The sequence below is a fragment of the Oncorhynchus mykiss genome, chromosome 9 (assembly GCF_057628025.1).
Source record: "Oncorhynchus mykiss isolate SJ-2025 chromosome 9, ASM5762802v1, whole genome shotgun sequence".
In the NCBI taxonomy this organism is placed as follows: domain Eukaryota; kingdom Metazoa; phylum Chordata; class Actinopteri; order Salmoniformes; family Salmonidae; genus Oncorhynchus; species Oncorhynchus mykiss.
The window spans coordinates 40,152,309-40,175,820 of record NC_143030.1 but is presented as its reverse complement, the minus strand read 5'-3'; the positions used below and the strand labels follow the sequence as shown (position 1 = coordinate 40,175,820).

The 23,512-nt window shown below is 44.3% G+C and overlaps 1 protein-coding gene across 2 annotated transcripts in view; it reads left to right on the top strand.

Annotated features, from left to right (window-relative positions):
• LOC110531951 (glutamate receptor-interacting protein 2) overlaps positions 1-23,512 on the top strand; it is a 74,874-nt gene that overhangs the window by 30,014 nt on the left and 21,348 nt on the right. For both annotated transcript variants that reach the window (XM_021615495.3, XM_021615497.3), the window contains exons 7-12: positions 861-1,006; positions 4,480-4,627; positions 4,796-4,965; positions 21,753-21,872; positions 22,148-22,297; positions 22,566-22,752. In XM_021615495.3, coding sequence (XP_021471170.1) covers positions 861-1,006; positions 4,480-4,627; positions 4,796-4,965; positions 21,753-21,872; positions 22,148-22,297; positions 22,566-22,752 — 921 coding nt within the window. The remainder of the gene's footprint in view (positions 1-860; positions 1,007-4,479; positions 4,628-4,795; positions 4,966-21,752; positions 21,873-22,147; positions 22,298-22,565; positions 22,753-23,512) is intronic.

Sequence of the window (23,512 nt, the reverse complement as noted above, 5' to 3'; positions counted from 1 at the left end):
AAAATCAATGGGGCCCCTGTGCCAGTGCCTTGCCTTCCAGTCAGTAATTCGGTCATGCAATCTATAAAATGTTAGCTGACATGGGCTAATTGACTGCCTGTCAGTGACTGACATACCAATAGGAAAACTGCTGATTTATTACCAAATTTCGAAATTGCACATTGTATATTCTACTATCCGAACTAACAGTGAGTTGAGACCCTGACTGACTTACTTATGCCTAGAAATAACACTGAGTAAGTGATTTAAGATGCTCTGGAGTGCCTTGATTTCAGTCAGTGTATGGATCTGTATGCAATCTTAATAGCTTGCTGACCCTGACCCTTGCTCCTTTGCCATTTGTTTCAATGCAAATGCTATTGAAAAGATGTAGGGATGCATGTTGCCTCAAAGACCTATGGAAATGCAGTCATGCATTAATGTTAAATCCACATTCACAGTATAAAGGGCAAGCTTCATCCTAAGGCTAGGGACTAGCTAACTGAATGCTGTACTGCACTGTTCCAAGATTTCTCAGAATATTGAGGGCAACATGACTTTTGTATAGCAAGCAGTGACATGGTGAGTATAGTGTACACCATGAGAGAATATATTGATATTAATTATGTTTGTTCATTTCCTGAAAGGTCAGAGATAGAATCTCTCTTTTACCAGAGAGAGTACAAAACACCCCCTTCTTCCCCTTTATTTCCTTTTGAAATTGTAATTTTTTCCCAGAGACAGCAAACAGAAAGATGGCCATCTGATGTGCCTGTGTGGACTGAGTGCCTATATTCACTGCCCTCCTTTACATTTACACTTTCTCTCTCCTCTCTCTCCTTTCTCTCTTTTTTCAATGCCCCCTCCCATCTCTTTACCAGAGAGGGCACACTGAAGGCTGGTGACCGTGTGCTGAGCATAGGCGGGAAGCCCTTACACCGAGAGAAGCATGCTGACGCTCTGACTATGCTGATGCAGTGTAGCCAGGAAGCCCTGTTCCTGATTGAGTATGATGTCTCCCTCATGGGTGAGCACACACACGCCTGGCAGAGGGGGGATATGTGAGAATACGGCAGCCCAGGCCGGGCAACATCGCTCTGAGGGTAAATAACGTGTCAGTTCCACAAGAATGTATTAGAGTGTTGTCTGCGCAAGACGCAACCCCAGGATTCACACAGCTCCAAAAACACGGAGTATGAATGGTACAGCAGGTTCATACAGTGCCTTGCGAAAGTATTCGGCCCCCTTGAACTTTGCGACCTTTTGCCACATTTCAGGCTTCAAACATAAAGATATAAAACTGTATTTTTTTGTGAAGAATCAACAACAAGTGGGACACAATCATGAAGTGGAACGACATTTATTGGATATTTCAAACTTTTTTAACAAATCAAAAACTGAAAAATTGGGCGTGCAAAATTATTCAGCCCCTTTACTTTCAGTGCAGCAAACTCTCTCCAGAAGTTCAGTGAGGATCTCTGAATGATCCAATGTTGACCTAAATGACTAATGATGATAAATACAATCCACCTGTTTGTAATCAAGTCTCCGTATAAATGCACCTGCACTGTGATAGTCTCAGAGGTCCGTTAAAAGCGCAGAGAGCATCATGAAGAACAAGGAACACACCAGGCAGGTCCGAGATACAAATGCTCTCCATCCAACCTCACTGAGCTCGAGCTGTTTTGCAAAGAGGAATGGGAAAAAAATTCAGTCTCTCGATGTGCAAAACTGATAGAGACATACCCCAAGCGACTTACAGCTGTAATCGCAGCAAAAGGTGGCGCTACAAAGTATTAACTTAAGGGCGCTGAAATAATTTTGCACGCCCAATTTTTCAGTTTTTGATTTGTTAAAAAAGTTTGAAATATCCAATAAATGTTGTTCCACTTCATGATTGTGTCCCACTTGTTGTTGATTCTTCAAAAAAAATACAGTTTTATATCTTTATGTTTGAAGCCTGAAATGTGGCAAAAGGTCGCAAAGTTCAAGGGGGCCGAATACTTTCGCAAGGCACTGTATATACATTTTGCGGGTTGCGTCTAATTATTTTATTCTTCTTAATTAAGTTAAAAAGCAAATGGAGATCTGGGCTTTCATATACCTGAATTAGTCCTAATTAACACTAGTGCTTTCGGAGACAGACAGACAGACTTTCTTGCTTTAGAGCGAGCCCCTCGGAAGAAACAGAATGTTGAGGACAGAGATTGCATCCGTTTGGTGAGGTCAAAGGTCAAATAGCCCTTCAGTCTGTTCTCCTCCAATATGAAAATGATTTTACTACTTTCATCTGGCAAGCAGCACATGCCCCTCAGTACAGCTATAAGTCAGTGACAGTCGTGCCTGGGTTAGTCAGCCCGGGTCTGGGACACTCCTCTGGTACGATGACACTTCCCAGGCATGATGACACTCCCCAGGCAGGACAAGGTTGTACGCAAGTCCCATACAAGGTCTCAGACAAGCGGACGTTTCCGTTGCCCTGCAAGCCCCTAGCTCTGTCGATTCTCTGTATCACTGGATAGGTTGTCTCATATGCCATCAGCTGAGACAGATTGACCTCTGTACTGCCCTAGTTGAGTGTTAAGTGAGGTGGGTTGAGGTGAAAGGGAATATCCTTGTTTCAAATATATTTGGAGAGCATCATTATCAAACCAAATGCCCTCAGAAATAAATAATCGGTTCTTCAGTTTAGAGAGAGGAGATAATGAAGAGTGTGGTGGTTCATTTCTTTACTATCAAATGAGGAGAGACAAACTTATCACACAAGTCAGAGTTATGCTTAAACTAAATCTTTATTCGCAAATTAATAAGGGAGCAGGTCAAAACAACACACACATATAAAGTGAATCGATTGACTGCTCTACGTTAATGATGGCTGGTCGACGAATCACCCTCAGATGATTCATTGAGAGCGCCGAGAAACAAAGATACAAAGGTATTTTATAGCAAAGACACACCCTTTTCAGTCTACATGACAAACAACAGATGTATAGAATGGGTCACAAGGTTAAGATTAGTATGAAAGGCACCTATAATTCATAGCAGACAGTATCTGCTGTATCAACAGTTTTCATTGTGTACAGTAGAGACCAGTGTCTGGGCCCCCAACTCCATACTGGAGCCATGTCTCCCTGGTACGATATAGAACGGAAACATTAACTCATGCTCTGGAATGTTCTTTAGGTTTTATCACCCAAAAGACATTGTAAATCTCCTGTCAGTGTTATTTCCCAGAGGCCCATCCTCAGTAGAACACACGCACAATAGTTATAAGAATCCTCTATTCATTTGCGCAAAACAACCATTTGATGCAATAAAACTATTAAAACATCATCTTGCATTTTTCCACCATAAGAGAAAGTAAATGTGTATCAAATCAAACTTTATTTGTCACATGTGCCGAACACAACATGTGTAGACTTTGCCATGAAATGCTTACTTACAAGCCCTTAACCAACAGTGCAGTTCAAGAAGAGTTAAGAAAATATTTACCAAGTAGACTAAAATAAAATGTATAATAAAAGGTAACACAATAAGAATAACAATAACGAGGCTCTATACAAGGGGCACCGGTAGAGAGTCATTGTGCAGGGGTACAGGTTAGTTGAGGTAATTTGTACATGTTGGTGGGGGTGCATAGATAATAAACAGCAGGTAGCAGCAGTGTAAAAAAAAAGGAGGGGAGGGGTGTGTGTCAATGTAAATTGGCCGGTGGCGATTTTATTAAATGTTCAGCAGTCTTATGACTTGGGGGTAGAAGCTGTTAAGGAGCCTATTGAACATGCCATACTAATAAAGGCATTTTAATCAATTATATGAAGAGTCCTCCTTTCTTTCTGTTGAGGATCCTTTTGGTCCTAGACTTGGAGCTCCGGTACCATTTGCCGTGCGGCAGCAGAGAGAACAGTCTATAACTTGGGTGAGTGGAGACTCTGACAATTTTCAGGGCTTTCCTCTCACACCGTCTATTGTGTAGGTCCTGGATGGCAGGAAGCTTGGCCCCAGTGATGTACTGGCATTTCTCACTACCCTCTTTAGTGCTTTATCGATGCCGAGCAGTTGCCATACCAGGCAGTGATGCAACCGGTCAGGATGCTCTTGATGGTGCAGCTGTAGAACATTTTGAAGATCTGGGGACCCATGCCAAATCTTTTCAGTCTCCTGAGGGGGAAAAGGTTTTGTCGTACCCTCTTCACGACTGTCTTGGTATGTTTGGACCATGATAATTTGTTGGTGATGTGAACACTAAGGAACTTGAAACTCTCGGCCCACTCTACTACAGCCCGTGCATGTTAATGAGGGCCTGTTCGGCCCTCCTTTTCCTGTAAACCATGATCAGCTCCATTGTCTTGCTCACATTTCCAATATGTCCTAAGTACTCAGACACGGATTTCATCACTTTATACTGTCGCAACCTTAACCCAACACCAAGCGACCTCGTCAATTCGTTACAGTACTATGGATGTTCCCCCTAATGTTGTGTATGTCTGTGTCTCTCAGAGTCAGTGCAGCAGGCCTCTGGCCCCCTACTGGTGGAGATAGTGAAGTGTCCTGCAGCCAGCCTGGGTGTTAGCCTAGCTACTGCTGTGTACAGGAACAAACAGGTCATCGTCATCGACAAGATCAAACAAGCCAGTGTGGTGGAAAGGTGAGGCAAGCCACCTGTCACAAACAATGTCTCACTTTTTACTTGAGTACCAAAGAGACCATACTGTATTTTGCACGACAATTGAGAAGCTTTAGAATAAATGTGATAAGCTTTTCTCCTTTCAAATCCCTCTCTGTCTGTCCCTTTCTTACCCCCTCTTTCTCTCAGGTGTGGGGCATTGCATATAGGTGATCTCATTCTGTCTATAGACGGGACCAGCACTGAGCACCTTTCCCTGATGGAGGCCACGCAGCTATTGGCCCAAACCTCTGACATTGTCAAATTGGAGATCCTTCCAGCCAATCAGAGCAGACTTCCCATGAGACACCAAGACACAGGTCAGTCTATCAGAGGACTTGAGCCATATCCCAACACACTTCAAGGCGTCCGCTCCTCCGCTCCTCACAGGACTTTGTTTATGTAATGTTTAGGTAGTTTTCTATGTACAATGGCTTCAGAAAGTACCCCTTAACCTATTCCATATTTTGTTGTTATAGAATGACTTCAAAATGGAGTAGATTTTTTTTTTTTTTTTTTACCCCATAATGACAAAGTGAAAACATGATTTTAGATATTTTTACAAATGTATTGAAAATTAGATACAGAAATATCTAAGTCACATACAGTACCAGTCAAACGTTTGGACACATCTCCTCCAACGGTTTTTCTTTATTGTTTGCTATTTTCTACATTGTAGAATAATAGTGAGGACATAAAAACTATGAAATAACACATATTGAATAATTTTGTAACCAAAAAAGTGTTAAATCCAAATATATTTTATATTTGAGATTCTTCAAATTAGCCACCCTTTGCCTTGATGAGAGCTTTGCACACTCTTGGCATTTTCTCAACCAGCTTCATGAGGTATCACCTGGAATGCATTTCAATTAACAGGTGTACCTTGTTAAAAGTTCATTTATGGAGTTTCTTTCCTTCTTAATGTGTTTGAGCCAATCAGTTGTGTTGTGACAAGGTAGGGTTGGTATACAGAAGATAGCCCTACTTGGTAAAATACCAAGTCCATATTATGGTAAGAACAGCTCAAATAAGCAAAGAGAAATGACAGTTCCTCATTACTTTAAGACATGAAGGTCAGTCAATACGGAAAATGTCAAGAACTTTGAAAGTTTCTTCAAGTACAGTTGCAAAAACCATCCAGCATCATGATGAAAATGGCTCTCATGAGGATCGCCACAGGAAAGGAAGACCCAGAGTTCCCTCTGCTGCAGAGGATAAGTTCATTAGTTACCAGCCTCAGAAATCTGCAATTAACTGCACCTCAAATTGCAGCCCAAATAAATGCTTCCCAGAGTTCAAGTAACAGACATCTCAACATCAACTGTTCAGGGGAGACTGCGTGAATCAGGCCTTCATGTTCAAATTTCTGCCAAGAAACCACTACTAAAGGACACCAATAAGAAGAAGAGACTTGCTTGGGCCAAGAAACATAAGCAATGAACATTAGACCGGTGGAAATCTGTTCAAATTTGAGATGTTTGGTTCCAACCGCCATGTCGAATGATCTCCGCATGTGTGATTCCCACTGTGAAGCATGGAGGTGTGATGCTGTGGTGTGCTTTGCTGGTGACACTGTCAGTGATTCATTTAGAATTCAACGCATACTTAACCAGTATGGCTACCACAGCATTCTGCAGCGATACGTAGTCCCGATACGTAGTCTGGTTTGTTCTTAGTGGGACTATCATTTGTTTTTCAACAGAACAATAACCCAAAACACACCTTCCGGCTCTGTAAGGGCTGTTTTTCAAAGAAGGAGAGTGATTGAGTGTTGCATCAGATGACCTGCCCTCCACAATCACCCAACCTCAACCCAATTGAGAATATTTGGGATATGTTGGACCGCAGAGTGAAGGAAAAGCAGCAAGTGCTCAGCATATGTGGGTACTCCTTCAAGACTGTTGTAAAAGCATTGAACCTCATTCAACCTCATGAAGCTGGTTGAGATAATGCCAAGTGTGTGCAAAGCTGTCATCAAGCCAAAGGGTGGCGACTTTTAAGAAGCTCAAATATATTTGGATTTGTTTAACACTTTTTTAGTTACAACATGATTCCATATGTGTTATTTCATAGTTTTGATGTCTTCACTATTATTCTACAATGTAGAAAATAGTAAAAAATAAAGAAAAACGAATGAGGAGTAGTGTCCAAACTTTTGACTGGTACTGTTAGTATTCACCCCCCTGAGTCAATACATGTAAGAATCACATTTGGAAGCGAGTCTTTCTGGGTAAGTCTCTTAAAAGACTTGCACACCTGGATTTTACAGTATTTGCACATTGATCATTTTTTTCATTCTTCAATCTCTGTCAAGTTGGTTGTTGATCATTGCTAGTCAGCCATTTTCAAGTTTTTGCCATAGATGTTTAAGCCAATTTAAGTCAAAACTGTAACTAGACCACTCGGGAAGATTCAATGTCATCTTGGTAAGTAAATCAGTGTATATTTGGCCTTGTGTTTTAGGTTATTGTCCTGCTGCAAGGTGAATTTGTCTCCCAGTGTCTGTTGGAAAGCAGACTGAACCCTGTTTTCCTGTAGGATTTTGCCTGTGCTTAGCTTTATTCTGTTTATTTTTATCTAAACAAATTCCCTATTCCTTGCCGATGACCAGCATACTAATGATGCAGACCCCACCATTCTTGAAAATAAACTACATGGTATATGGGCACTTACTCGTCAAACATCTTATTCCAAAATCATAATAGGGAGTTGGTCCCCCTTTGCTTCTATTACAGCCTTCACTTGTCTAAGAAGGTTTTCCACTAGATGGAGTAACTACACTGCTCAAAAAAATAAACAACATAATGTAACTCCAAGTCAATCACACTTCTGTGAAATCAAACTGTCCACTTAGGAAGCATCACTGAGTGACAATAAATTTCACTTGCTGTTGTGCAAATGGAATAGACAACAGGTGGAAATTATAGGCAATTAGCAAGACACCCCCAATAAAGGAGTGGTTCTGCAGGTGATAACCACAGCCCACTTCTCAGTTCCTATGCCTCCTGGCTGATGTTTTGGTCACTTTTGAATGCGGGCGGTGCTTTCACTCTAGTGGTAGCATGAGACGGAGTCTACAACCCACACAAGTGGCTCAGGTAGTGCAGCTCATCCAGGATGGCACATCAATGCGAGCTGTGGCAAGAAGGTTTGCTGTGTCTGTCAGCGTAGTGTCCAGAGCATGGAGGCGCTACCAGGAGACAGGCCAGTAGATCAGGAGACGTGGAGGAGGCCGTAGGAGGGCAACAACCCAGCAGCAGGACCGCTACCTCCGCCTTTGTGCAAGGAGGAGCAGGAGGAGCACTGCCAGAGCCCTGCAAAATGACCTCCAGCAGGCCACAAATGTGCATGTGTCTGCTCAAACAGTCAGAAACCCGACGTCCACAGGTGGGGGAAGCAATTTTGTAGATGACATCGCCAAAGTCGAGGATCGGTAGGATAGTCAGTTTTACTAGGGTAAGTTTGGCGGCGTGAGTGAAGGAGGCTTTGTTGCGGAATAGAAAGCCGACTTGGAGATGTTTGATATGAGTCTGGAAGGAGAGTTTACAGTCTAGCCAGACACCTAGGTACTTATAGATGTCCACATATTCAAGGTCGGAACCATCCAGGGTGGTGATGCTAGTCAGGCGTGCGGGTGCAGGCAGCGAACGGTTGAAAAGCATGCATTTGGTTTTACTAGCGTTTAAGAGCAGTTGGAGGCCACGGAAGGAGTGTTGTATGGCATTGAAGCTCGTTTGGAGGTTAGATAGCACAGTGTCCAAGGACGGGCCGGAAGTATATAGAATGGTGTCGTCTGCGTAGAGGTGGATCAGGGAATCGCCCGCAGCAAGAGCAACATCATTGATATATACAGAGAAAAGAGTCGGCCCGAGAATTGAACCCTGTGGCACCCCCATAGAGACTGCCAGAGGACTGGACAGCATGCCCTCCGATTTGACACACTGAACTCTGTCTGCAAAGTAGTTGGTGAACCAGGCAAGGCAGTCATCAGAAAAACCGAGGCTACTGAGTCTGTCGATAAGAATATGGTGATTGACAGAGTCGAAAGCCTTGGCAAGGTCGATGAAGACGGCTGCACAGTACTGTCTTTTATCGATGGCGGTTATGATATCGTTTAGTACCTTGAGCGTGGCTGAGGTGCACCCGTGACCGGCTCCGAAACCAGATTGCACAGCGGAGAAGGTACGGTGGGATTCGAGATGGTCAGTGACCTGTTTGTTGACTTGGCTTTCGAAGACCTTAGATAGGCAGGGCAGGATGGATATAGGTCTGTAACAGTTTGGGTCCAGGGTGTCTCCCCCTTTGAAGAGGGGGATGACTGCGGCAGCTTTCCAATCCTTGGGGATCTCAGACGATATGAAAGAGAGGTTGAACAGGCTGGTAATAGGGGTTGCGACAATGGCGGCGGATAGTTTCAGAAATAGAGGGTCCAGATTGTCAAGCCCAGCTGATTTGTACGGATCCAGGTTTTGCAGCTCTTTCAGAACATCTGCTATCTGGATTTGGGTAAATGAGAACCTGGAGAGGCTTGGGTGAGTAGATGCGGGGGGGGGGGGGGGGGGGGGGGGCTGTTGGCCGAGGTTGGAGTAGCCAGGCGGAAGGCATGGCCAGCCGTTGAGAAATGCTTGTTGAAGTTTTCGATAATCATGGATTTATCGGTGGTGACCGTGTTACCTAGCCTCAGTGCAGTGGGCAGCTGGGAGGAGGTGCTCTTGTTCTCCATGGACTTCACAGTGTCCCAGAACTTTTTGAAGTTGGAGCTACAAGATGCAAATTTCTGCCTGAAGAAGCTGGCCTTAGCTTTCCTGACTGACTGCGTGTATTGGTTCCTGACTTCCCTGAACAGTTGCATATCGCGGGGACTATTCGATGCTATTGCAGTCCGCCACAGGATGTTTTTGTGCTGGTCGAGGGCAGTCAGGTCTGGAGTGAACCAAGGGCTATATCTGTTCTTAGTTCTGCATTTTTTGAACGGAGCATGCTTCTCTAAAATGGTGAGGAAGTTACTTTTAAAGAATGACCAGGCATCCTCAACTGACGGGATGAGGTCTATGTCCTTCCAGGATACCCGGGCCAGGTCGATTAGAAAGGCGTGCTCACAGAAGTGTTTTAGGGAGCGTTTGACAGTGATGAGGGGTGGTCGTTTGACTGCGGCTCCGTAGCGGATACAGGCAATGAGGCAGTGATCGCTGAGATCCTGGTTGAAGACAGCGGAGGTGTATTTGGAGGGCCAGTTGGTCAGGATGACATCTATGAGGGTGCCCTTGTTTACAGATTTAGGGTTGTACCTGGTGGGTTCCTTGATGATTTGTGTGAGATTGAGGGCATCTAGCTTAGATTGTAGGACTGCCGTGGTGTTAAGCATATCCCAGTTTAGGTCACCTAACAGAACAAACTCTGAATCTAGATGGGGGGCGATCAATTTACAAATGGTGTCCAGGGCACAGCTGGGAGCTGAGGGGGGTCGGTAGCAGGCGGCAACAGTGAGAGATTTATTTCTGGAGAGAGTAATTTTTAAAATTAGTAGTTCGAACTGTTTGGGTATGGACCTGGAAAGTATGACATTACTTTGCAGGCTATCTCTGCAGTAGACTGCAACTCCTCCCCCTTTGGCGGTTCTATCTTGACAGAAAATGTTATAGTTGGGTATGGAAATCTCAGAATTTTTGGTGGCCTTCCTGAGCCAGGATTCAGACACGGCAAGGACATCAGGGTTAGCAGAGTGTGCTAATGCAGTGAGTAAAACAAACTTAGGGAGTAGGCTTCTGATGTTGACATGCATGAAACCAAGGCTTTTTCGATCACAGAAGTCAACAAATGAGGATGCCTGGGGACATGCAGGGCCTGGGTTTACCTCCACATCACCCGCGGAACAGAGGAGGAGTAGTATGAGGGTGCGGCTAAAGGCTATCAAAACTGGTCGCCTAGAGCGTTGGGGACAGAGAGTAAAAGGAGCAGATTTCTGGGCATGGTAGAATATATTCAGGGCATAATGCGCAGACAGGGGTATGGTGGGGTGCGGGTACAGCGGAGGTAAGCCCAGGCACTGGGTGATGATGAGAGAGGTTGTATCTCTGGACATGCTGGTTGTAATGGGTGAGGTCACCGCATGTGTGGGAGGTGGGACAAAGGGGGTATGAAGAGTGGAACTAGGGGCTCCATTGTAAACTAAAACAATGATAACTAACCTGAACAACAGTATACAAGGCATATTGACATTTCAGAGAGACATACAGCGAGGCATACAGTAATCACAGGTGTTGAATTGGGAGAGCTTGCTAAACAGTAGGTGAGACAACAACAGCTAATCAGCTAGGACAACAACAGCAGGTAAAATGGCGTTGACTAGGCAGGGAGGGTCGGATTAACTACACACAGAGCCTGAGTGCGGCTGGGGCCGACAGATAAAACATAAACAAGCAGAATGGAGTACCGTGATTAATGGACAGTCCAGCATGCATCAGCTATGTAGCCAAGTGATCAGTGTCCAGGGGGCAGCGGTGGATGGGGCAGGGAAGCTAGACTGGCAAGTATTATCCAGGTAAAAAAAAAATGGCTGGCTGTGCAGAAGGTAAAGCCGCTAGCAGTGGCTAACAATGACTAAATAGCTTGTAGCTAGTTAGCTGGTTAGCTTCTGGAGGTTCTTGAATGTGTTCTAAAAATTAAAAATAATAGCGATTCCGTATCACATTGGGTGAGGCAGGTTACCGGAAGGTATAATCGAATTAAAAATCAAAAAGAGATTGAAAGTAAATATGGGTCCAGTGAGTGGTTGGGACACGGCGATTCAGACAGTTAGCAGGCCTGTGCTAACAAGCTAACAGTTAGTAGGCCGGGTCTGAGCAAGGTAGCAGTTAGCGGACCGGGGCTAAACAAGCTAGCAGTTAGCAGGCTGAATTAGCAAGCAAGCAGATAGCAAGGGCTAGAAAGTTAGTCTTTGGGGGACGTCGCGATGGGGTGAGTCTGTTTATGCCTCTTCATGCGGTGACATCGATAGACCGGTCGTGGGTCCGGATATTGTAACCCAGGAGTATGCTTCGGTGGTAGCACAGGAGCTCTGGCCGGGCTAGCTTCAAGCTAAGTGGATGGAAATGCTAGTAATCATCCGGGGTTGCGGTTAGCTAGTTAGCTAGTTGTGAAGATCCAGCTAAAAATGTTCCATTTGCGGTAGGAATCCGGGGATGAAAAAATAAAAATAATAATAGGTCCGTTATGCTCTGGTTAGAGTCGCGTTGTTCGAACTGGCGATAGCTTTCTGAGCTAAAGGTTAGCTGATGACCGCTTAGCAGTGGTATGCTGGTAGTTAGCTGGCTAGCTTCAGTTGAGGGGTTCCGGATCCGAAGTAAATATAAATACTTTAGAAAAAAAAAGCAGATCCGCGCTACGTTGGGTGAGGCGGGTTGCAGGAGAGTATTTCGAAGTTGAGGTTTAGCAAAATGTTTTAAAAGATATGCGAAGAAAAATATGTAAAAAAACGATATATACAAGGGACACGACACGACAAGACGTCCGACTGCTACGCCATCTTGGATATAAGGTACCGAGATGAGATCCTCAGACCCCTTGTGAGACCATATGCTGGTGCGGTTGGCCCTGGGTTCCTCCTAATGCAAGATAATGCTAGACCTTATGTGGCTGGAGTGTGTCAGCAGTTCCTGCAAAAGGAAGGCATTGATGCTATGGACTGGCCCGCCCATTCCCCAGACCTGAATCCAATTGAGCACATCTGGGACATCATGTCTCACTCCATCCACCAACGCCACGTTGCACCACAGACTGTCCAGGAGTTGGCGGATGCTTTAGTCCAGGTCTGGGAGGAGATCCCTCAGGAGACCATCCGCCACCTCATCAGGAGCATGCCCAGGCGTTGTAGGGAGGTCATACAGGCACGTGGAGGCCACACACACTACTGAGCCTCTTGTTTTAAGGACATTACATCAAAGTTGGATCAGCCTGTAGTATGGTTTTCCACTTTCATTTTGAGTGCCACTCCAAATCCAGACCTCCATGGGTTGATAAATTTGAATTCCATTGATAATTTTTGTGTGATTTTGTTGTCAGCACATTCAACTATGAAAAGAAAAAAGTATTTAATAAAAATAATTCATTCTTTCAGATCTAGGATGTGTTATTTTAGTGTTCCCTTTATTTTTTTGAGCACTGTACAATGTTGTTGAGCCATCCTCAGTTTTCTCCTATCACAGCCATTATACTCTGTACCTGTTTTTAAAGTCACCATTGGCCTCATGGTGAAATCCCTGAGCTGATCCCTTCCTCACCAGCAACTGAGTTAGGGAGGACACCTGTATCTTTGTAGTGACTGGGTATATAGATACATCATCCAAAGTGTAATTGAGATATTCGTCTGCTGTTAAAAAATAATATCTACCGATAGGTGACCTTCTTTATCGAGACATTGGAAAACCTCCCTGGTCTTTGGGGTTGTATCTTCGTTTGAAATTCACTGCTCGACTGAGGTGCTTTACAGATAATTGTATGTTTGGGGTACAGAGATGAGGTAGTCATTCACAAATAATATTAAACACTATTATTGCACACAGAGTGAGTCCCTGCAACTTATTATTTTAAATCATTTGTAAAAAAAATTTCGGAAAACATGATTCTACATTAACATGATAGGGTATTGTGTGTAGGCCAGTGACACAATATCTCAATTGAACTAATTACAAGTTCAAAATGTGGAAAAAGTCTAGGCGTGTGCATACTTTCTGAAGGCACTGTCTGTTACCCTGCAGACACAATCCAGATAAACTGCATTTTCAGCATAAACACAAACCTACATGGTCACCTTTGTTAACTGCTGCTGCTTTAAAGGGACTGCAGAGGGTTTGCTGCCTCCTCCCACATTCTGTGAATCACGCTGAGTGTGGAAAGTGCTGGGAGGCAAGCCTTGTGCCCTGGGGTAGACCGTCGGCCTCTTATTCATAGTGGCAAGCTACGCACCCACAAACACACACCTCTCTGGGATGGTTCATGCCGTGTTTTTTTCCAGGTTTTTATCTGGCCCAACGGTTTGAGGTGGTTTTGTAGCATGTGAAGCTGGAAGGGATCACTGAAACTGATGTGTGGTAGAACTATCAAATCAAATCAAATGTTTTATTCACACGTGTCGAATACAATAGTTGTAGGCCTTAATGTGAAATGCTTACTTACGAGCCCCTAACCAACAATGCAGTTGTTGCATTGGATAAGAAATAAAAGTAACAAGTAATTAAAGATCAGCAGTAAAATGACAATAGCAAGACTATATACAGGGGGGTACCGGTACAGAGTCAATGTGCAGGGGCACCGGTTAGTTGAGGTAATATGTACATGTAGGTAGAGTTATTAAAGTGACTATGCATAGATGATAACAACAGAGAGTACCAGCAGTTTAAAAGGTGGGGAAATGCAAATAGTCTGGGTAGCCATTTGATTAAATGTTCAGGAGTCTTATGGCTTGGGGTAGAAGCTGTTTAGAAGCCTCTTGGACCTAGACTTGGCGCTCCAGTACCGCTTGCCGTGCGGTAGCAGAGAGAACAGTCTGTGACTAGGGTGGCTGGAGTCTTTGACAATTTTTAGGGCCTCCCTCTGACACCGCCTGGTATAGAGGTCCTGAATGGCAGGAAGCTTGGCCCCAGTGATGTACTGGGCCATACGCAGTACCCTCTGTAGTGCCTTGCGTTCGGAGGCACTACAGAGGGAGAATGCCAAGTTGCCATTCCAGGCAGTGATGCAACCATGTGGTGCAGTTCTTTTGAGGATCTGAGGACCCTTGCCAAATCATTTCAGTCTCTTGAGGGGGAATAGGTTTTGTTGTGCTCTCTTCACGACTGTCTTGGTGTGCTTGGACCATGTTTGTTTGTTGGTGATGTGGACACCAAGGAACTTGAAGCTCTCAACCTGCTCCACTGCAGCCCCGTCGATCAGAATGGGGGCGTGCTCGGCCCTCCTTTTTCCTGTAGTCCACAATCATCTCCTTTGTCTTGATCACATTGAGGGATAGGTTGTCCTCGCACCACACGGCCAGGTCTCTGACGTCCTCCCTATAGGCTGTCTCGTCGTTGTTGGTGATCGGGCCTACTACCACTGTTGTGTCATCGGCAAACTTAATGATGGTGTTGGAGTCGTGCCTGGCATTGCAGTCATGAGTGAACAGGGAGTACAGGATGGGACGGAGCACAAACCCCTAAGGGGCCCCTGTGTTGAGGATCAGCATGGCAGATGTGTTGTTACCTAACCTTGCCACCTGAGGGCAGTCCGTCAGGAAGTCCAGGATCCAGTTGCAGAGGGAGGGGTTTAGTCCCAGGATCCTTAGCTTATTGATGATATTTGAGGGCACTATGGTGTTGAACGCTGAGCTGAAGTCAATTAATATTATTCTCGCATAGGTGTTCCTTTTGTCCAGGTGGGAAAGGGCAGTGTGGAGTGCAATAGAGATAGCATCATCTGTGGATATGTTGGGGCGGTAAGCAAATTGGAGTGGGTCTAGGGTTTCTGGGATAATTGTGTTGATGTGAGCCATGACCAGCCTTTCAAAGCACTTCATGGCTACAGACGTAAGTGCTACGGGTCAGTAGTCATTCAGGCAGATTACCTTAGTGTTCTTGGGCACAGGCACTATGGTGGTCTGCTTAAAGCATGTTGGTATTACAGACTCAGATAGGGAGAGGTTAAAAATGTCAGTGAAGACTCTTGTCAGCTGGTCAGTGCATGCTCGCAGTACACATCCTGGTAGTCCATCTGGCCCTGCGGCCTTGAGAATGTTGACTTGTTTAAAGGTCTTACTCACATCGGTTGCGGAGACCATGACCACACAGTCTTCCCGAAGAGCTGGTGCTCCCATGCATGTTTCAGTGTTATTTGCCTCAAAACGAGCATTGAAGTAGTTTAGCTCGTCTGCAGATGCTTCCCTTTGTAGTCTGTAATGGCTTGCAAGCCCTGCCACATCCGACAAGCGTCAGAGCCGGTGAAGTACGATTCAATCTTAGTCCTATGTTGATGCTTTGCCTGTTTAATGGATCGTCTGAGGGCATAGCGGATAGATTTCTTATAAGCTTCCGGGTTAGTCCCGCTCCTTGAAAGCGGCAGCTCTAGCCTTTAACTCAGTGTAAATGTTGCCTGTAATCCATGGCTTCTGGTTGGGGTACGCACGGTCACTGTGTGGATGACATCATCAATGCACTTATTGATGAAGCCATCGGAGGAATCCCGGAATATATTCCAGTCTGTGCTAGCAAAACAGTCCCGTAGTTTAGCATCTGCTTCATCTGATCACTTTTTTTATTGATCTAGTCACTGATGCGTCCTGCTTTAATTTTTGCTTGTAAGCAGGATTCAGGAGCATAGAACAACTATGCTGTGGCTTACTCTTATCTTCAGTAGCTGTCTTATCTGTGGTGGGCGTCTTAGCTTTAGTGTACGGTTCTTATGGTTGTTTTGAAAAATAAATATTGTTGAGTCATTAGCGAGATCCCCATTAGCTAATGGAGTTGGACTGTATCACTAACCAATGCATGTACTCAAGATAATGAAAACAAATCAGGAAGTGTTTGACTGACTTTTTATTTATGCTTATTAAATGTAATTTTTTATGTCCTTCAAACTTGGACTAGATGTAGATTCATTATTGAAATGAAATGCCACAACGACAACATTATATTTTAATGATAAATACGATTTGGGTATTATACGTGATCATAAAATGCAATTTGTCTAATCCTCGCGGGGGGATTTAGTAAGACTGACATAGCAACAAAAATATTAGCGGCTTCTCTTCCGCAGTAAAGATAGGAAATAGAGTTCTTAAAGCGCTTCTCTAGGTGAGTTTTATCTCTAAGCTGCAGGAGCCAAAGGTTTACAGGACCACAGAGTGAGATGGAAGTTGCCCCTAACTAATGAGCCAGGGTCAGACATCTTGTCACTTCTTTTGATTAGGCATAGGGGATAGGAAAGGGTTCTATAATGACAGCTTCTACCTGAGACCAATGTGGACGTTTGAAAAGAGTTTGGTGTTTACCTACATGCATTCAGAAGACATACTATGACGTCTTGGACTTAACCAGGTGTCCTGAATCTGTGAGACATCCATGGGTTCATACACTATAGATACAAATGTATGTGCACACCCTTGAAATGAGTGGATTCGGCTATTTCAGCCACACCCATTGCTGACAGATTTATAGAATCGTGCACACAGCCATGCAATATCCATAGACAAACATTGGCAGTAGAATGGCCTTACTGAAGAGCTCAGTGACTTTCAAACATGGCACTGTCATAGGATGCCACCTTTTTAACAAGTCACTTCGTCAAGTTTCTGCCCTACTAGAGCTTCCCCGGTCAACTGTAAGTGCTGTTATTGTGAAATGGAAACGTCTAGGAGCAACAACGGCTCAGCCGCTCACTACCGAGTTCCAAACTGCCTCTGGAAGCAACGTCATCACAATAACTATTAGCCGGGAGCTTCATGAAATGAGTTTCCATGGCTAAACAGCCACACACAAGCCTAAGATCACCATGTGCAATGCCAAGCGTCTGCTGAAATGGTGTAAAGCTCGTGGACACTGGAACAGTGGAAACGCGTTCAATGGAATGATGAATCGCGCTTCACCATCTGGCAGTCCGACGGTTGAATCTGGGTTTGGATGATGCCAGGAGAACGCTACCTGCTCCAATGCATAGTGCCAACTGCAAAGTTTGATGGGGGAGGAATAATAATCTGGGGATGTTTTTCATGGTTTGGGCTAGTCCACTTAGTTCAAGTGAAAGGAAATCTTAACGCTACAGCATACAATGACATTCTAGACAATCCTGTGCTACCAACTTTGAGGCATCAGTTTGGGGAAGACAATTTCCTGTTTCAGTATGACAATGACCCATTGCACAAAGAGTGGTCCATACAGAAATGGTTTGACGAGGTCGGTGTGGAAGAACTTGACTGTCCTGCACAGAGCCCTGACCTCAACCCAATCGTACACCTTTGGGGTGAATTGGAACGCTGACTGCTAGCCAGGCCTAATTGCCCAACATCAGTGCCCGACCTCACTAATGCTCTTGTGGCTGAATGGAAGCAAGTACGCGCAGCAATGTTCAAACATCTAGTGGAAAGCCTTCCTTGAGGAGTGGAGGCTGTTATAGCTGGGGGACCAACTCCATATTAATGCCCATGATTTGGAATGAGATGTTCGACGAGTGGGTGTCCACATACTTTTGGTCATGTAGTGTATTAACATGTTTCCTGCAAATCCTTCTATGTGAGGGGGGAGGCTGTCACAGATTAAGACTGTACAAACGGAGCACTGAGGATTACTGTCGTGTGTAATTCTCCTTGTTAAATATAGCTGCAAGGTTTGGGTGCGTTCAAGTGTGGAGCATAACTCCACATTTTTCCTTTGACTGTTTCATAAACAATTTGTTTTTAATACATTGAAAATAACAGCCAATACTTTATCTTTAGGCTATAACCTGTGCTTTATAGCATTTAAGAATACAAATAATTTGTAAAAGGAGTCAAGTCTATCGACACTGTAAATGCAATCAAAAAAGTGGAACATTTCAGAACAGTCATTATTCTCTGTTATAAACTGGGTGGTTCGAGCCCTGAGTGCTGATTGGCTGACAGCCATGGTATATCAGAACGCATACCATGGGTTTGACAAAACATTTATTTTTACTGCTCTAATTACATTGGTAACCAGTTTATAATAGCAACAAGGCACCTGGGGGTTTGATATATGGCAATATACCACGGCTAAGGGCTGTGTCCAGGCACTCTGCGTCGTGTCATACTTAAGAACATCCCTTAGCCGTGGTATATTGGCCATATACCACACCTTCTTGGGGCTTATTGCTTAATTGTGTGGCATCTGTCTCCAATCACATTAACTTTTCACCCAATCGAATAAAGCTTACCAGTCAAAACAGTTTTTGCATATTTTACATTTTGTGATGTTTTGGTCTTACACGGAACCCAAACCGGCTGCGCGCGAGTGCCATCGGGCGCTATCGTGCATAAATGTATTTTGTCCCCCTACACCAAACGCGACATGCAGGTTAAAATATCAAAACAAACTCAACCAATTACATTAATTTGGGGACAGGTCGAAAAGCATTAAACATGTATGGCAATTTAGCTAGTTAGCTTGCACTTGCTAGCTAATTTGTCCTGGGATATAAACATTGAGTTGTTATTTTACCTGAAATGCACAAGGTCTTCTACTCCGACAATTAATCCACACATAAAATGGCCAACCGAATCGTTTCTAGCCTTCCAGGCTTTTTCATCTTTGAATTTGTATGGTGATTGGCATCTACACTTTTACCACGACAACCGGCAAAACATTTCGTCTTTCAATCACTCAAGTGAGTATAACCAATGAGGAAATGGCAAGTGGGTACCTGCTTCTATAAACCAATGAGAAGATGGGAGAGGCAGGACTTTCAGCGCGATCTGCATCAGAAATACAAAGGAGTTCTATTTTATCCCTTGGCATCGCAGACGCTCGTTGGCGCAATAATTGAATAACATGGATTTCTAAATGTATTTTGTGACGCTGGCGCACGCGGCGTGTCCGGTCTGGTCAGCATGTTAGGCGTTTTTTGGGGGGGCTGTAGGTGCTCACAATTTGTGTTGTTGTTGAAAATTACTACTTGATCAACAGTACTACTTCTAGTAGGAGTGGAAATGTAACAGTATAACTTTAAACCGTCCCCTCGCCCATCCTCGGTCGCGAACCAGGGACCCTCTGCACCCACAACAACTGACACCCACGAAGCATCGTTACCCATCGCTCCACAAAAGCCGTGGCACTTGCAGAGCAAGGGGAACCACTACTTCAAGGTCTCAGAGCAAGTGACGTCACCAATTTAAACGCTATTTAGCGCGCACCACCGCTAACTAAGCTAGCCGTTTCACATCCGTTACAGAAACATGAAGTGTTGTCATTTAACGAGAGACTAGTTTCAATGCAAAGATTTTCACTTGAGAAATACTGCACCAAACATCTTAGTGAGATGTAAAAATGTTATGACAGATTTCTTAATTCTGACTAATTTCAGGAAGTGTTTCTGGCTAGGGCTCCCGAGTGGCGCAGTGGTCTAAGGCGTCACTACAGTCCCTGGTTTGAAACCAGGCTCTATCACATCCGGTCATGATTGGGAGTCCCATAGGGCGGCGCACAATTGGCCCAGCATCGTCCGAGTTTGGCCGGGGTAGGCTGTCATTGTAAATAAGAATTTGCTCTTAACTGACTTGCCTGGTAAAATTTTCAAAAATCATTAAAATGTTGTTGCTTCGTTCTATTAGCAGGGACAAACAACAGTATATATTATTATATTTTCTTCTTTTTCAAGCGAAGGTCTTTACGGAATATGCGAGCACAGACTATTGCTTTACCTAGCCGAGTTCTGCTGGGAGAAAGCCGAACCTTTGTATGCAGACTCTTTATCCTCAGGTTAGACACTGACAGCTCACGCTCAATTGGTCAGTATTGGCCTGCCAATCAGGAGAGAGGGGAGAAATGCCTTATCATCATGACAGAGACATTATCTGCAATCAGCTTTTCGGGTTTCAGCTATTTTCAAGGTAGATTCTCATGGCATGTCCTCTCTTCACTCAAGGCAGTATTAGCTCAGTGAGAGTCAGTTCTGACTGACCTGACAGTGTTTTTTAAACAAATTATTTTTCTTTCTTCCAAAGTGAAACGTTTAAATGCTCTCCAATCTGCATGCAGCTTTGTTGAAGCTTGTTAATGAACTTAAAAAAGGAAGATCAGCCAGCCGTTCTTTGCTCCATTCAATTAATTCAATTAAATGTGTTTCACAGATTTTCTTGTGTTGACAAAAATACATTATGCCACAGGATTATCTAGCGTACCATGAAGAAAACATTAAATATCAATTACTCTGCATGGTGTTATCCTGCAGGCTCTGTGTGGAGTAAATTTAGACATGGAAAGGAAAACAGGATTTCATGGGTAGAATTTAGCAGATTGAGAGAGCGATTTTTTTTGTTTTTGTAATTTGTTTATTTTACCTTTTTTTAACTAGGTAAGTCAGTTAAGAAAAAAATATTATTTTCTATGACGGACTAGGAACAGTGGGTTAACTAATTAATACCCTACCCTACTCAACAAATTGGATGCAGTCTATCACAGTGCAATCCGTTTTATCACCAAAGCCCCATATACTACCCACCATTGCGAACTGTACGCTCTCGTTGACTGGCCCTCGCTTCATACTCGTCGCCAAACCCACTGGCTCCATGTCATTTACCCTGCTAGGTAAAGTCCCCCCTTATCTCAGCTCGCTGGTCACCATAGCATCTCCCACCTGTAGCACACGCTCCAGCAGGTATATCTCTCTAGTCACCCCCAAAACCAATTCTTTCTTTGGCCGCCTCTCTTTCCAGTTCTCTGCTGCCAATGACTGGAACGAACTACAAAAATCTCTGAAACTGGAAACACTTATCTCCCTCACTAGCTTTAAGCACCAACTGTCAGAGCAGCTCACAGATTACTGCACCTGTACATAGCCCACCTATAATTTAGCCCAAACAACTACCTCTTTCCCAACTGTATTTAATTTATTTATTTATTTTGCTCCTTTGCACCCCATTATTTTTATTTCTACTTTGCACATTCTTCCATTGCAAAACTACCATTCCAGTGTTTTATTTGCTATATTGTATTTACCTTGCCACCATGGCCTTTTTTGCCTTTACCTCCCTTCTCACCTCATTTGCTCACATTGTATATAGACTTGTTTATACTGTATTATTGACTGTATGTTTGTTTTACTCCATGTGTAACTTTGTGTCGTTGTATCTGTCGAACTGCTTTGCTTTATCTTGGCCAGGTCGCAATTGTAACTGAGAACTTGTTCTCAACTTGCCTACCTGGTTAAATAAAGGTAAAATAAAAACTGCCTTGTTCAGGGGCAGAACGACAGATTTTTACCTTGTCAGCTCAGGGATTCGATCTTGCAACCTTTCTGTTACTAGTCCAACGCTCTAACCACTAGGCTACCTGCTGCCCCAGCTTTTCCTAATCTTTTCCAAATAAACAATTATTTTGTTTATCGTTTTGTTTATTTGTGGCCGTAGTGAAAGTACAGAAAAGCAACCTTCAACACTGGGAGCCCACTGCCAACTACAGCCACACCCAGCACTGCAAGACATGGAGCAGTCCCAGCCACCAGCTCAACCAGCAGGACCACTGCAAATGTAAGTTGGAATGTGTGAATATGCTACTGGGTATAGTACAGTATATAACCTTTTTCCTTGTTGTACGTATGTATTTTGAGTTGCTGTTGATCATCGGTCATTTTTTTGGGTTAATGATCCTAGATATGATCCCAATGATATGATATCATTGACTTTGCATTAGCATCATATGTAGCCCCTGTGGAGTTACAGGTCAAGTGGCGAGTTGCATTATTCTACCTTGAGGGGGACTTCTCTTTGCATTGGTTTGATGTTGTGAGCATGTGTCCTTTCAGCTCTGGTGTGTGGTGGCTTCTCCCCTTCCTCCACAGCCACCTCAGGGTACAGCAGCACCCTGCCCTGCCCCATCCCCCCCGTCGCCCCCCCAAGCCCCCACAGCACGACACACAAGAGATGCCAGCGGAGTAAGGAGCACAAGAGCTCACGTATGTGGATTGTTTTTTTCCATGTGAATTCATAACATTGTTTTATAATAGTTTGAGAATTTACCCTGCCTCCCCTCGTCAAAGTGGTGACCACTCTGATGACTGATCACTGACGTCGACTAAGATGACTGATGGAAAGACTGATAGCTGACTCCCTCTCTTCTTTTCACTCTCGAACACTCACTTTCCCTTTCTCTCTCTAACGCTCTTTTCACTCTGACCATTTATTCCTTCTCTCTTCCTCCTATCCATCCAACCCCCCTACCAGTGTCCCTAGCATCCAGCTCAGTGGGCCCTGGGGGTCAGGTTGTTCACGTGGAGACCAGCGAGGTCGTCCTGAGGGGGGATCCACTCCTAGGGTTTGGGGTTCAACTGCAGGGGGGTGTTTTTGCCACAGAGACCCTGTCTGCCCCCCCAGTCATCCGCTTCATCGAGCCCGACAGCCCTGCCGAAAGGTGACCCACCCACACACAGAGATGCATGTGCGCACACGGCCTTCCACCCAGAGACACACAGTGTGTTAGTCACTCAAGAGGATGGTGGGGCATCATCAGGAGTGATGGGGCGAGTCACTGCTTTCTCTGAGGAGTATTCATCTGGGTCTCCTAACTATCCAAAGACGTCAGTGTTCGATACACTATGTCCTATCAATTCCATTAGCCACTTTGCTTTGATGTAATTGAAATAACTGCAGTGGTATTAGAACCTGTGTTTGTGAGAAGCATTCTAGTCTACTTTCCCGGTAGTTTATTTGTCACACCACACTTCAACACTCTTAATTTTGATCCTTGCATTTAATATCTGTTTATTGAATAAGGTAAAACGATACAGGCCAATTAACAGCGAACACCGATCAGGCCAGTGTGTGGTCTCTCTCCTTGTCTTGTAAGATTAATGATAATGTCTGTATGAACAAGAGAAGGCCTTGTCCCCTGGGTGGTGTAATACCATTAAAAGGCTCCCGCCGTTGGGAGGGAATGACTCAAGCAGAACATCGTATTGTGTATGTTCGTCTCAGTCCTGACACAAAGGTAAATTAATCGCAGTGGTTAGTGAATGAATCCTAGTTCACAGTGCTCCTATGTGTTTGTCCTGATCATTATGTGATCATGGAAGTACGTATGTGTCTGATTGTACAGTAGGAGTGTGGGTTTGTGGGTGCATGTGTGTTTGTGTAATGGAAGTGGTTTGGTGAAGTGTCTGTGCCCTTATTCA